This window comes from Photinus pyralis, unplaced genomic scaffold (genome assembly GCF_008802855.1).
Source record: "Photinus pyralis isolate 1611_PpyrPB1 unplaced genomic scaffold, Ppyr1.3 Ppyr1.4_LG8, whole genome shotgun sequence".
Classification (NCBI taxonomy): domain Eukaryota; kingdom Metazoa; phylum Arthropoda; class Insecta; order Coleoptera; family Lampyridae; genus Photinus; species Photinus pyralis.
The window spans coordinates 11,303,242-11,319,804 of NW_022170819.1; the positions used below are offsets into that span (position 1 = coordinate 11,303,242).

General features: G+C 34.2%; 1 protein-coding gene and 1 long non-coding RNA gene across 2 annotated transcripts; one reads left to right on the forward strand and one right to left on the reverse strand.

Moving 5' to 3' along the window:
• Positions 1 to 211: 211 nt before the first annotated feature.
• LOC116179835 lies at positions 212 to 2,999 on the reverse strand. Its single transcript, XR_004147050.1, has 4 exons — positions 2,966 to 2,999; positions 2,836 to 2,907; positions 2,740 to 2,781; positions 212 to 731 (listed from the first exon to the last, which is right to left on the reverse strand). It is a non-coding gene; the product is annotated as an uncharacterized LOC116179835 (long non-coding RNA).
• A 10,392-nt stretch (positions 3,000 to 13,391) lies between these two features.
• LOC116178422 lies at positions 13,392 to 16,563 on the forward strand. The gene is made up of 4 exons (XM_031497911.1): positions 13,392 to 13,411; positions 14,780 to 15,183; positions 16,102 to 16,197; positions 16,253 to 16,563. The coding sequence occupies exons 1-4, from the start codon at positions 13,392 to 13,394 to the stop codon at positions 16,561 to 16,563; spliced, it is 831 nt and encodes a 276-aa protein (XP_031353771.1).

The following is a 16,563-nucleotide window of genomic DNA, read 5'->3' on the forward strand; positions in this document are numbered from 1 at the left end:
TGGTTTTGACGTAATGGTTTTTAATTTTGATGAGAATCTTGATATGTTGTAAATTTTTTGTGATTTTTGAATGAAGAAATTTTTCTTGTTTCTTGAAAAAATTTCGTTGGTTTACGTCTTGATGATGCAATGTTGTTTGATTTTGATGAGAATCTTGATAAGCTGTAAATTTTTTGTGATTCTTGGATGAAGAAATTGATGTTTTTTCTTGTTTCTTGAAAAAGTTTCGATGGTTTACGTCTTGATTTTGATGAGAATCTTGAGAGGTTGTAAATTGTTTGTGATTCTTGGATGAAGAAATTGATGTTTTTTCTTGTTTCTTGAAAAAGTTTCGATGGTTTACGTCTTGATTTTGATGAGAATCTTGAGAGGTTATATATTTTTTTTTGATTCTTGAATGAAGAAATTGATGTTTTTTCTTGTTTCTTGAAAAAATTTCGTTGGTTTACGTCTTGATGATGTAATGGTTTTTGATTTTGATGAGAATCTTGATAGGTTGAGGCTGTTTAAGTTATCTTGATGGTTTTCTTGAACGTAATTAGATATATTCCAAACGTGCGGCAGAAACAATCATTTAAAAATTATAAATTCCTAATTCAATAGTTAATAATTACATGATTAACAAAATGATATGTTTCATTTTATATTAAGAATAAGATAAGTAATAAAGTTCAAACTTACGTCGTCCACCCTTTGATCAAGACTTACACCATTAAAGATGTTGGGAGGTTCTAAAATAAAGTACAAAATTAAAACATTGCCACAGTAAATCTATTAATATAGTTACATTGTACATGTTCTACATTGCAAAAAAATTTATTTGTTAAAAAATTATAGAATTTGATATAAATTCAAGTAGTGGCATCATTTGTAGTATGTAATGACTAATGAGTTAAATATCTTTGACTCAAATTCCAACAGGAAATACTCTTCCTTTATTTCTTCAATTTTAGTATAGAAATGTTAACATAAAATTTAATTTGGTTTATAATTTCCACTTATTGGTTTTATTTAAACTGTTTTTTTTTTGTTCCTCTTTGATAAAGATTAAAAATTCAATTTTTTTTTAAATCTTCCATTTATGTATTTGCTTAATATTTTAACATGAATTTGGAAAATAATCTGTCATGAATAAAAAAAATTAACTGATTCGAGGTGGTCTGAAAGCCTTTGACTTTAGATTTGTTTACGTAATCGATTGTAAAGTAATATATACAAACTAATTATTAATCATTAATGTTTTAGATATTTAAAATTATTTAGGTAGAAGTATTGCACATGTATTGAATTACGTTAAAACAATAGGTGTTTAAATAGAGCATTAGTATAACATAAGAAAAGTATGCTGATTGATTTGATACATATTGATACATTGTTAATTAGAAATCGTCATGTCTGTTATCAAGATCTCGTGGCTCAAGGCTGAAAGCAACAGGGATGGATTTTGAGAGTGGCTTTAAAAAATTTTTGAAATTATTTTCGCATGTACTACTACTTAATGTGGCATACAATATTCTACAAAAAAGTTCCATATTTATTTTTTAATAATATTTAATTGCAGTTTTATCAAAAGCACTTGCAATATAGAAAAATGATAAATACAAAAAAAGATGTATTTTGATGTTGATGAGATGTACAAAAAAGTATTATATAATTTTCCCTTGGGATCAAAATAAATGCCCAAGAGGTAAAATATAGTCAGAAAGTTAAAAATTTTATTAAAATTTGAACGTCCCTCCTAACCTTAAGCCACGGAATTTCGTTTGGCAAACATGATATTTTAATAATAATTTAATAGAAAATTTGATTTATTCTATATTTCATAGTATCAGATTGTAATTGTCAGATTCAATATTATGGATTCTTAGATCACTTATTACATCCTTTCAGGGCGATTGTAAAGATATAAATGAATTTTGTCTTATCTCGAGCCAGTGCAATCGTAATTTGAGTTTCAACCGGCAACACTTAAGCAGTCATAAATTGTGCCGTACACAAATATGCCGTGTACTGTGACTTAAGTAAACCATGTCCCATGTGTTTTAATGCATTGCTCCATATGAGAAATAATAATAATCAAGACTAAAGCTCGGTTTCACGTACAGTTTGTTATCAGTCCATGGACTTTTCGTCCTATTTGTACACCGATTATTATTAAAGGTCCCATTTACAGAACGATCCGTTGTTGCGATCGATCTGTCCAAAGCTTACCACTCACATACGAAACGATTGGTCGTTTACGATCGATTGCTTATTACTTATACTGAATCTAGAAAAGTGTGAGGTCGAAGTCGACCTGAGCCAAAAAATATAATCGTTGATCGCAATGAGCTATACATATAGATCGATCTGAAACGACGGATCGGACAGATAGATCGTACCGTGTATGGGGCCTTTTACTCAATACACATATACGATTATCATTGGAGGCTGTAGACCGGACCTATTTGTCACATTCGATATCAGCAGACCATTTTCATTCATCTCAATAAAACACATAGGTACAATTCACGAACTCAAAAGTTAAGTTTGTTGAACGTAGGCAGCGTTTCAAGAACTTGCATCGACAATTTTTAACGATATGAGAAATTAGCCAGCGGACTGCCTGTACGTGTACAATGAAAAGTGGTCGGCAGGCCAATTGCCTTTCCGACCAAAATTGTTTGGTGATACGTTACGATTCGAGTTTAGTGAGATAAGTGTTCCATAGAAGTAAACGTGTATACAAACTGAACATACCTGTGGAGCTATCAACCGTAACAGAAGATTCCTGGACTGCCTCTGAAAGTAGTAAAACCCTATAAGTGTATCACTACTAACAGTAAAAACACTCACCCTTGCTCTTTCGCCCCAGCATTTTCGCTAATGCAGCTCCACTAACCTTTCTACTCTTTTTTCTAGCCATATCTAGAAAGTAATCTCTTAATTAATCACAATAAACGCTATTAATTATAAAAAAATTTACCTCTAAGAAAAGTACGTAACGTTGCTTCTGGAAGCAGAGGTGTCGAGGCTATATCCTAAACCGGAAATGTAAACAAAGTAAAGGGTTCGAGATTAAAATATACATACTTAATTATTTGTCATTTGTTTTTATTGCGATTAAACAACTTATAGGTTATGTTTATTGTTTTGGATGTGGCTATAGTACCTATGATTTATGGAAATCACATCGATAATATACAGTGTATTTCAAAGAAATCACATGTACGCCTTTCATTACTTATCTTTTATGGCTGTATACATCGAAATAGTTTATCCGGGATTAGTTTAAGTGTAACTTAATATCCACGGTAACGTATATTGGGACAATGGTTGGCAATAATTTGCAGTTAGATTTAAGCTAAGCTCAGCTTAAATTTTTACGGTGCGTACGGCTATAAAAAAGTTTATTTTTGCGAATGCACAATTTGTACAATATATAGGAAAATTGCATTTTGCAGTAAGAGTTACATTGCGTTTAACTTAGGGCGAGACAGTAGAGATTGGGTTAGGTCAAAATGTGCAGTTAGATTAGATTGCGGTTAGGCTAGACCGAGACGACGGTGGTTATAGATTTGGTCGAATTGGGCAGTTAGGTTAAATTACGGATAAGTTAGATCGAAACGCGTAGTTACGTTAGATATCGCTTAGGTTAGATTTAGTCTAAATGCGTTATTGGGTTAGATCGAGAGTTACATCCGACCTTAATCATAACCTCAAACTTGATTGTGAACCTAACTTAAACCTAACCTACTCTACTCGTTCATTCACACGGATGCCTTTTAAAGGGCTTCTTTCTACATTCTGAAATCGTTATCGAGATATCGCGTTTTAACTGTTTTTTGTGGTGTTAAATTACAAATCACAATATCTCCGTTGTTTACCGTCCGATCTCGACGAAATTTAATATTTGAAAGTTTGTAGACTCAGGACATCCGTTCCCACCTTTTAGGGAATTCTATCTCCATTCCGAAATTTTGACCGTCCCATCGGTTAGATTAGGCCGAGAACGTTCTAAAGACACCCATGAACCCCTATCTACGACGGTCCGTTTTCGAGATATCGCGATTTAAGTTTTTGATAAAAAATTCAAAAAACGGTTTTTGCGTAGATCGTCTAGAAATGTCGCGAAACGCGTGATTCCGAAGTATCGAGGTCGCAGGTCGAAAGACGACAGAGAGGCGTCGATATCTCGAAAAGGGGAGGGGATAGGAAAAAATTGAAAATCCCATTTCGAGCCCCCGGCGGGGCGCAGCTACGGTTTAAATTTGGTCCAGATCGGCCGGTAAATAAGGGAGATATTAAGAGATGCGCGGCCCTTTAAAACGCATCCCTGCGCGTGGTCTAAATTTTTCCCGTGTTATACGTATAAGTTCGGAGATCGATCGCGTACGAGTAGATACGGAAGTGTATATATATAAATGAGTATATATATATATATATATATACCCGTTTGTGAAAAAAATTTTTTTTATCGACGTTTCGCGACCCGTTTGTTGTCGATGAGGGAAGGACACATTTGGGACGGTTCGCGCCGGCGGCGTCGGGTGACGTCGACAGGTGTCGCCAAAATGCGAATCTCGGTAATGGAAAGTCGCAAGAGAATATGATAGGTATTGTCGGAAAGCTCTCAACGCCGAGGTTACGATAGTTTAGGTTTAGTGTGGATCGTACTCCCAATTCCCTGGGTGGTCGAGGCGGATCGAAAAAAATTGTAAAAGTGACGTAACGTAACGGCTACGGATTCCGAAAGTACCGAGTCCGTAGGTAGTATAACTTCTCCTCCAGGTCCGAAAAGGTGTTTTTTCGCGTTTTTTTCACGTCTTACGGCAGCCCCCCCGCCGGTGGGCGATAAAAAATTCCAATGTACGCGGTTCGGCGCGGTCGTCCTCGGTACCCCCCCGGGCCGCGGCGACGTCCGCGTGACACTTACCTTCGGTCCTCCGGAGGGCGTTTTATGGGGAAAAACACGAAAAGGGGGGTGGCGCGGGGGGAAAACTGGTCGAGCGATTTGCCCGGTTTTTATATATTTTCATGTCCTCGACGTACTCGACGATTCTAGGAGTTTTCGTGAAAATCCTGCTTCGGGTAAAAAGTCGGCTTATTTGCTTATTGTATTTATTAATAATATTTACTGTACTTGGGATTCTGGATTCTGGATTCTGGATTACGATAGGAGGGTGAACAGTGTCCACGCGTACTTAGGCCTCAAATTCGGGCCCTTTGTACTACCTCCCTGACTAGGGTCGCCCGACCCCTCAACATCACTCAAGCCATCCCACACGTGAGATGAACCTTAGGACGCTGGAAGGGGAGGAGGCTCTAATCGTAGCCATGTCCGGCCAGGATTCCCCCAACATGGATCGTCTCAGTTGGACTAGAGCGGGACATTCACAGAGTATGTGGTATGCCGTCTCGTCGTCTGTGTAACATCCTCTACAAGATGGTGATTCCACCAAACCCATGCAGTGCATGTGCTTGTTTAGTTTACAGTGCCCAGAAAGTATGCCCACGAGTAACCTCAGGTTCTTCCTTGATAGCCCTGTACAAAAACGCGCCGGCTCTGGACCATAAAACGCCTGTTTTGAGGCCAGTCGGGCTAATTTATCGGCTTTCTCATTACCTTCCGTTCCAGCATGCCCTTTGACCCATACGAGTTCAAGGGTGTTGCTGCTTGCTACTTGCTCTAGTACGTGGTGACATTCGGAAACCATCCTAGAGGTAATTTTACAGTGACCAAGTGACTGCAAGACAGCCCTGCTGTCACTTGAGATTCTGATAGTTTTGTTCTTTATGTTATGCATAAGAACTGTTCTTGCACTAAGCGTTAATCCTACCAACTCTGACTGGAATACAGTAGGAAGTTTACCTAGTGGTTGGGTGATATTTACTGTACTTATGTTAAAGATTGAAAGCACAATGAAAGCAATAATAGATGGTGTGCAAACAATAAACAAGTATGTGCACAGTGTATTTTGCAGAAGTGTAGGTTAATGAAAATTAGTCATTAGATAAAGGTAAAGTAAGCTCATTTTTAAGTACTCAGCTTTAAATGTACCCATTCATTGAGCTTTTGTTCAAATTTTAATCTTAAACCTACAGCTGGTATACCTAAGCTCCTTCATTAAATCTTTTCGTCCATTTAAGGTGGGAAAATAGTCGAGGCAAATTAGGTTATCTAAAAGTATAAAATATAGTGGTTTAATTACAGTACATAGGCAATAAAAGTAAGCAAAAAATGTACGAGTACATTAATGTGTTTGGTACACTGTTCTGGGCGCGGTTCGGGGTGGCTGAATTTCTGAGCTTTTAAGCGTTTCGTTTAACGTACGTGAATTAAAATCTATCCTAAATTTCTAATATAGGCACCTTTAAAATCCTGAGCAAACTTGCAATAAATGGATATTGAAATTACCATTTTTTTAGAAATCAGTTACAATGTATGTTGCGCCATTATTTTAAAGCTGATACAATGAAAAAATTCTGCGTAGGAACACTTACTTACCTTTAAATCGTTGCACTATTTCGTCAGACATGCCCCATTGGGACAACAGGGCATCAATGTCCTTGTCCATTTTTTTTGAAGGACACAAAGGAACCAAAAACGCAATAGATACACAACACTGTGGAAGAGTGCATATAAGCTTGTAACCGAACGTATGTACCTAACCCGTAAAATGGCTGGCTTTAGTTGCAGACGCAAAATCAGCATTTTTAAAAGGAGAATGCATAATGTAAGATATTAAACTTTGCATTAAAGAACGCAGTTGTATTCTAAGGAGCTGATGCTCTTGAAATAAAATCCTGAATAAGTGGAGACAAAATAAGAAATTACACATTTGGAGTTAAACCTACAATAGTTCTATTCAATGCTAGGTCCCTTTCAACCAATTCCACGCATCATATTGGATTTAGACTTATTCACCGTTAGTCTAAAATCATATATTCATGAAGCAAAGCTCCTCATCTTCGAAATAAAGCAATGACGACTTGATCTACGACTGTGCATTTATCCCATCACAATAAACTTATTTCCTTATTACCAAACAAAACCTTACAAAACAAATGTATATTTTCTACGTACAAAAATAGACAGAGAAGCGCCAACGTTACCGTATAAATATAACTGCATGCATGTCTAAATGTTCCCAGGTGGAACCGAATGTTGGCTTACAGTTGGCACAATGTTGGGACCATATTCGAATATCGTACCCTGTTTTCTGATGTACAACCGTTATCCGACCAATATAGATCACGACTTTTAAGCCAATGTTGTTATTACGATATTTATCCAATATATCACCAATATTGTATTTACAACGTTGTATTATATGACATTGGTTAAATATAAGTTAATCGATCTCCTTACAACATTAGCTACACTATATTCCACCAATATAAATCCAATACAGGAAAATGTATATAGATAATTCAATATTCGTATGATATAGTATTATCATCTTTCATTCGATATTGTTACGACAATCTTTACTCAATATAGTGCCAATATTATATTTCTAACATTGTATTGTATAACATTGGCTAAATATAAGATAATCCATCTCCTTACAACATTAGCTGCACTATATTCCACCAATATAAATACAATACAGGAAAATCTATATAGATAATGCAATATTCGTATGATATAATATTATCATCTTTCATTCGATATTGTTACGACAATCTTTACTCAATATAGTGCCAATATTATATTTCTAACATTGTATTGTATAACATTGGCTAAATATAAGATAATCCATCTCCTTACAACATTAGCTGCACTATATTCCACCAATATAAATACAATACAGGAAAATCTATATAGATAATGCAATATTCGTATGATATAATATTATCATCTTTCATTCGATATTGTTACGACAATCTTTACTCAATATAGTGCCAATATTATATTTCTAACATTGTACTGTATAACATTGGCTAGATATAAGATAATCCATCTCCTTACAACATTAGCTGCACTATATTCCACCAATATAAATACAATACAGGAAAATCTATATAGATAATGCAATATTCGTATGATATAATATTATCATCTTTCATTCGATATTGTTACTACAATATTTACTCAATGTAGTGCCAATATTATATTTCTAACATAGTATTGTATCACATTGACTAAATATAAGATAATCGATCTTCTTACAACATTAGCTGCACTATATTCCACCAATGTAAATCCAATATAGGAAGATCTGGTATGATATGTTATCGTCCTTAATTTGATATTGTTACCACAATCTTTATTCAATACACTGCCAATATTGTATTTCTAACATTGTATTGATAATATTGGTTAAATATAAATTAATCGACTTGTTTACAATGTTGGCTGCACTATATTCCCCCAACCTAAATCCAATGCTGGAAAATCTATATGGACAAGTCAAAATTGGTACGATATAATATTACCACTTTTAATCTAATACTGTTAGTACAATCTTTAATGAATATACTGCCAAAATTATATTCATGACAACCAGAACGATGTTTTTATACTATAGATTAAATATAAATTGATCGACCTGTCTACAATATTTATTTATTTATCCAATCTGAATCCAATACTGGAAAAACACTAAATGGATAATCCAAGAATTGGTATGGCATATTACCACCTTTAATCCAATATTGTTACTATAATATTTATTCAACATAGCGCTAATATTGTATTCACAACGTTGTATTGTAAAACCATGGTTCAATATAAATTAACCTGCCTCTTTACAATATTAGCTGCGCTACATTCTACCAATGTAAATGCAATACTGGAAAATCTATATGGATAAGTCCGTATTGGATTTAAAAAAATGTGATTTCTGCAATTTGTGTTGAGTGGAAATTTATTCGGGAAATCAAACTAGCTATTTTGGTTACAATTGCATCTACAAACTGTAGTGCTGCAGACCTTTTTACACAGGCATCATGCTGTTGCCGTATTTTTTGATGTGGAGAAAGCCTTCGACATGACGTGGAGATACGGAGTAATACAAACGTTCCACCAATGGGGATTAAGGGGGAAGCTTCCAAAACTTATATCGTCTTTTTTAAAAGCATCGTATCTTTCGTGTTCGAATGGAGAACTCGTTGTCGGCTTCTAGGAATATAGAGAACGGTATTCGACAGGGATCTACTTTAAGTATAGTACTATTTGTCATTGCAATCAATTCCCTAACCAGGTCTGTTTCTAATACGTATCTTTATGTAGATGACTTAACCATTCTCTACTCTGCACTTACTATGAGAGAAATGAATAGAACAATGCAACAGGCTATCGATAGAATAGTATCCAACTCCAACGAAATGGGATTCCAATATCCACTGAAAAATCTTACCGCATGCACTTTTGTAAGCTTAGAAAGCCACACCGCATGGTCCCATAATTTCATTGAGAGGTAGATACTTACAGTGCAAAAGCTTTGGTACTAATTGCCCTACCAATTATAAATGGCTGTTTAAATTCCATTAAGACAACAACTTTGAGTTATACAGGGTGTTACAAAAATGGTGGGCTGACTATATGCAGGCGGCTTCTACGACTAGAAATAAGAAAAAAAAGTCTAATTAAACATATCTCTAAAGTGGCTCGTTAATGAGCTACAGCTATACTGGAAGTTTTTTATTTTTTATTCATAACGATAACAATAAACGGAACCTTTATCAAGTAGGTAATCACTAAATTGAAATCAGACCGTTATCAAGTAGGTAATGCGCACTTTAATCATCTAAAATCTATGGTGTATTCTACTCAAGTCGAAGATGCTGAGGATCTTCGACAGAGAGTCGTAGACGGATGCCAGCAAATTCGAAACGTTCCAGGAATTTTTGAACGCGTGAGACAGTCCATGATCCGACGAGCTCAGATGTGTGTTGCTGCCCGTGGAGGTCATTTTGAACATTTATTATAATAATTTCAGTTTAAAAGATCCGTTTATTGTTATCGTTCTGAATAAAAAAAAATTTCCAGTAGCTGTAGCTCAGTAACGAGCCACTTTAGAAGATATGTTTAATTAGACTTTTTTTCTTATTTTTAATCGTAGAAGCCGCGTGCATATAGTCAGCCCACTATTTTTGTAACATCCTGTATAAGTTGATCAATTAGAAATATTTTGCATTTTCGACGTTGGGTCTTATTACCTACACTCATAAAATTTAATATAGTACGAAAAACTATTTCAACTATAATCTTCAAAATCCGTACTTAGAGATAAGCGGAAACTCAAAAAGGTTGTGAAATTTAGTTTTTTTAGATACCAACAACCTTTTTTTTTAAATTTACGAAATCGTGCCCTTTTAAATGGTAAATACCTTTTCTATTTAATGATAAAACCTATGATTTAAATTAATAGATATGGAAAATCAACTCGCCCCACTTGATAAAATGTAAAAATAATTAATTTTACTAGCAGTTTGCTCATTTATATGATGCCTTACATAAACGTTTACAAAATTTTATTAATTAGATATCTTCTTTTTATTATAATAACCCTAATGTTATAAAACGAAAACATTTAAACCTACAACTTAAGAGGCATCTACACCCCCCGCAAAAACCTCTCTAAAAGGTTTCGCGCAGTGTCTGTTTTTTCTTAAAGAACATAAAATTACGTTTATGTTTATTAAGGACAGATCGAGGATTGTATCTAATTTTATATTAAATAGAAACTTCAAATACAAAGCTGCAGAATGACAAAGAACTGCTATTTTAGACATTATTCAAAGGTTCGTATATTTTGAACAAACATTTTAATACAAAAAAAACTAGATACAGTCCTAGCATGAACCGTCCTGTGCTCAAATACATAGACAATAACTAAAAAAAAGTGTATTATATACCAGTAAATAGACACGGCTCGGGACGCCGCAACTGAAAAATTTTACGAAAATTGTCATGAGAAAGTGCTGGCATCGTTTAATTTAGGTTACTTGTTAACACCCTTAAATAAATATTAACTCTTTTCGTCATTAGGTATATTTTGTTTGAGAAAAAACAGACACTTTTAGAGAAGTTTTTGCGCGGGGTGTAGATGCCTCCTAAGAATAATTTCCAAATATTTTTGATGGGTAGAAAGTGGAATGTTAATTTACATAGGTACTTAGTCTTTCTTGCCTATAATGACGGCAGATTAAGATAATTAAATTGATTTCTAATAAGTAGAGATGTTTACAGGATAAGAATGCAATGAACTATTATTTCACTGATGAGACAAATTTTGTTTACATCTATTGATCTTAATTACACTTCCATTGATCATTGGACGATATTCAAAAGAGCAATTTCGATTATGTTGTTATCGTTGGTAATTTTTTTTCTATTTTCTTTATTTCCTACTGGTTTAATTTTCTGATACCTAATTTAAAGCGAAAAAGGGGTAAATGATTATAAAATAAGCTTTGAAACTTTGTATCCTTGTTAACTAACACTGGTAAAACTGTACTACCTAGATGTCCTTGAATTTAAATCCAACTTTGCTGTGAAGAAAACTTGTTATTTAGGGGTAAATTTCTACCTACTACTTAAAAACATTTACATAAAAGTAAAATTTCGCATTCTTAGACCAACACGTACAAATTCCTTTTTCGTGTCACTTGTTAACATCTCGTATGCAATGCAATATCTAATCCAATTGTAAATGTTGTTATTAAAAACATTTTTTTAAATAAAGAGCAGTTTTTAATCAAGACATGTAACATCAGCGACTCATCGCTACAAATCACCGTGATTGAACAAGAATTTCGAATACATTTCCCTTCCACACAAGCGTACCTCAACTTTGTCATTGACAAAGATATCGCTACTTCTAATAAAATTCAATCCAGTACCTTTCTTATTTATGGAGTGATTTTTTCGAAAATTTTGCTGTCCTCTCGATAAAGGCAATTGATCATTTTCCGTCTAAACAAATCGAAATTACAGAGCATCATTTCAAATGAGAATATTTCACAACGAAAAAGTAATAGGTCATGAAACACATCCAAGGGTAGCTGACATTCGACCTGATTTTATCACCTGTAACGCAAATACGAAAAATACGCTTTAACCAATCGCTGTGCGATGGCTTTATTTGTTGTTCTTATTTATTGTTGTGGGAATGTGCTAACTATGAATTAAAAGGTTTGCATATTAGCACAGATCCTTCAAAAATCTCCCAATTATTGTAAAATCCAAAGTTTGATATACCTATTTCATTAATACAACGGTTTAAAACATCCAAACGTTGATGAAGGATCCCTTCATTGGCTTCATTCAACGATCCAAATCTATTTTATTATTAGGTCCAGGGACATTTCGAAATCAAGTTGGGGACGTCAATTGTTATCACAAAATTTAACAATTAATTACGCCTCTATTTATGTGATGTGATGAAACAGGGTGGATTTTGGATTAAGCTCGGGAATTAGATACTTTCGTGTGTGCTTAATCATAACCGATTGCCAATTTTGATACACCACCATTATTTTTGAAATCCATCCAAATTTTCTTATCGAAAATTGGAGACGTCTGTTTATACCGAGTTTATTTATTAGCAATCACGTGCGGGGTTGCTATATAGACTGTCTGACACCAACTTAATATTATGGAAAATCAAATTTCATAGGCAGTTACTAATATTGTTTATTAATATTTCTTTTCTATCTCGTTTTTTTATACGTGTATCCTGAATCGGTACCATTGGGGAAGCGCGTGGCACATAAATTTATTTTTTTTTGCATTATAAAAGACGTAATATCGACATAGGCATACTTTTTCTAACGAAAGCGAAATTGCAAATTGAAACTTATCGAGCACTATCACTAAATTTGTGTTAAGCGCCTGGTTTACTTAAAATGAAATACGAATCACCTATTAAAGGATATTGAAAATAATGAGTTATTTTTGTATGTGAAATATTTCAGTATTTGAATGAATAAGAGGTCTTCGAAATAAATGTCAAAATAAGTTAACGGCAAGGTAATTAAAAGTAACCTTCACTACAGATTAGCAAAGAAACCGGCGGAGTGCAGCCCAGGTATAATGGTACAAACGAAACAAAGAAAAACGTGTTTGTTGCAAATATTCCTGATTCCTGTTAAATGGTGAGGGAAGTTTCAAATATTGCAATTGTTTATCTCTAGTGCTAGTCAGCAGTATAGTAGCTACTAGCTAGTAGGCCAGTTCCGCTTGTCTACATTCGTTGTTTACGGTATATCTATCTAGTTATATTTTCCTGCTTTATTTTATAGTTACGTTGCGTGGTTAATATATCCATCATTAGTTACTATCGTTTGTGAGTTTTGTCTACTTAATTTTTGAAAGCTTCTCTGAACTGATTTTGTCTACGTATATATTAAGAAACATTGTGTTGGAACCTAAGTATTAATAGTGCTGTGTAGACTACAATATGGCCGTAAATCCTTCCAAGTAAGTATTATTTCCATTTATATTCTTATAGAAATAAGCAATTTAATCATTATTTATGATTTGCTGTTAGATATGTTGTTCTTCAACTAATTTTCATAAGAAACCGGTCATTATACTTGCACATTCTCTAACTTTATGGAGTTATAAGGGTGTGTCGCCCAAAATTGTTTATGTAACCAGCTAGAATATTATGGACAATATTATTTTCGAACTACGTTCTAAATAAAAACTATATTAGAAAAAATTAAATTAGGATTTCAACTCGGATCGATAGTAATAACATATAAATTTAGGAATTCAAAATTATTCCAAATTTTATATTGTAGAGCATTTACTTCTATACATTATTATACCTGTAGCTCTTCTTGCTAACATTGTGCAGTCAGTATCCTATAGCATCTATTAGGACACATTACTTAATTACTATTCTTGATATCAACTGTACTGATAACATTATGTGTAGGTACTGTATAGAAGCCCTACATAAAATATTTGTATTAGAACGGTTCTTCGTTCATAAATATTGATTAGGTGTAAAATATTAAAAGTGTCAGGAATTTAGTATACAGGGTGTTACATTTGAGATGTGCCAAAATAAATGGGGCGATACAGGAGACCGAAAGAAGCATTTTGTTTTTCAAATAAGCCGAGGGTCGCAAATGTTTCGTTTGGAGGTTACGCTTAAAAAAGTCTCTAAAATTGCATTTCTTTGTTAATTTTTATCTTGAGAACCATAAGGCGTATGCGGCACATGCCCTTTCCGATTTTTCCACATTTCAAATTACTTACGAATCTAGTTGGCAATTACGCACTTATGAGTTTCCAACCTACTCGAAGGAGCAATGTTCTGATGCGCATGTAGTTTTCTTTTCAGAAGCCGTATTAAAAAAACCGTTCAACCATTTTGTTTCTAGATACCTACATAACATATACAACAAATTTAGTGAAATTCTGGTCACTTTCATTGTCCGGCCAAAAATTGCAGTCGAATTTTTTTCGAATTTTCAAAAACTAATGGCATATTTTCATGTTAAAAGATCCCCAAATACCAAATTTCGTTGAAATAAGAATTTGTTACCCCGGTAAGGGGTGCACCATGTTGGGGTAGGAATTTTGGAAAAAATTTTCCAAAATCTGAGAGGGAATACCCAATATCCTATCACGGGGCGTGCCATCCTTCTTGATACGCCTTATGGTTCTCGAGATAAAAATTTATAAAGAAATGCAATTTTGGAGACTTTTAAGGGTAACTTCCAAACGAAACATTTGCGACCCTCGGTTTATTTGGAAAAAAATGCTTGTTTCGGTCTTGTGCTTGTATGCTAATTTCCTGGAGCTTGCAATAAAAGCTTACCGATTCATTTCCAGGAAATTCTGGGACGTCGTTATTTTTAAGAAAGACAATTCTGTTTATCACATTCCCTCATCCTGGGCTGTAAATGATGATAAAACAATATATTTGTGGCCAAAAGTACCCATATCAATATTGAAGCATTCAATAGAAGAATGTGAACCGCCTAAAACTTCTGTATCCTATAAAGAGTTGGGCGCCGTTTATAAAGGAACAAGGAACACAATTGCTGCAGCGAGACGTCTTCAAGAAACTGTCATAGAATCACGGTCAACATCCAATGAAAGCGAAAGCGGCTCTAGCTCTGTTAGATGCGAAGAAATTGAGGATTCCTTTGAAGAGGAAGGAAACGATACATCGGGCAATGATGATGACGATACACTGACATTTAATTCGGACGAGAACAACAAATCAGAACTAGGTAACTATTATACTGCGTATACAGTGTGTTCCATTCTGAACCACTTTTTCTTGAGATTACGATGGTGCGACTGACAAAGCAATCGTAGGTCCGGTTACCTAGATATTAAAAAAAATTAACTTTTTTTAAAATTGAACTCCTTGTACCTATGTTTTTGGATACTTTTAAAAAAATGAAATTCACTTAACCATGAAAAAATTAAAATTAAACGGACTACATTTCATTGAGGTTACTGTTATTAATTTTTTATTTAATTAATTATGAAATAAAGGTGGCCGAGACTTTAAAACAAATGAGTACAGATGAGTATTTCACGTTTAGGGTAGTTATTAAAACATAAATTTAGGTAAGGGCTGAGCATGGAAGAGCAGAGCTTGGGAACGGTACCGTTCTTGGGCAACTGAACTTCGCCCCTTTAAGCTTTAGATTCATTTTTCTTCCATTATTTATTTTAATTTTTTGAAGAAGCTTAATAAATGCCATTATTATTATATTATTATTACTATATAGTGACAAATTTCATTTAAAAAACCTAGTGGGGCAGTACTTTGCAACTGTGTAGAGTAAAATTTAATATTTTCAAGTTTGCCAATTTATTGCAATGCAACTCTTATGTCTAATCACATTACTTCGGACGTCATATAAAAGCTACATCCATGTAGAATACGTAAAAAGCAGTAGCCTACAATGTTAAACACTTTTTGCAATAGGTCTTTCAATTTGAGTGACCCAATGAAAACATAATAGTTTAGACTTTTTCGTTATTATCTCGGTAGACGCGCTTGGACAGACCTCATGTTATGCATTGCACAAAATCTACTTCTTTTTTGAGTAACTAATTTTGATAATGAAGAAGATTCGTATATAATTATGAATACGATGTAGAATGGGTAAGAATTTTATTTTATGATCTTTTAGCTCCATCGAGTTCAGCTGTGTACCGATCTACATCAAAACTACAAAATTCAAAAGCACAACGCGTAAAATCTGGCAGTTCTCTTCCCAAATCTAAGGGTATTAAATCATTAAACAGATGCCCGCAATCAATTAATTTCTCTTCCACGTTCAGACGTCACAATAGCTACACCACAGAGGAACCCTGCATCCAACCTTCGTTGCTCGCTTACGGAAGACCGATATACTAAATTAATGAAAGCAATAGCCGGAATTGAATACGATTTGAAGGAAATCAAGTCTAACCAGACACGGCTTGAATCGTCCGTTGCCGCCGTTATTGCTTCCTCTACCATTACGCCTTCCAGAATTTCAAGACACTTCGAGTTGCCGACAAGGAATCAAGAGGACTTGATGAAACTGGAGGAACAAGTTAAGCAAGATACAGAATTTGAAAATCTTGTAAGTATAACTGACTCTCTTTAA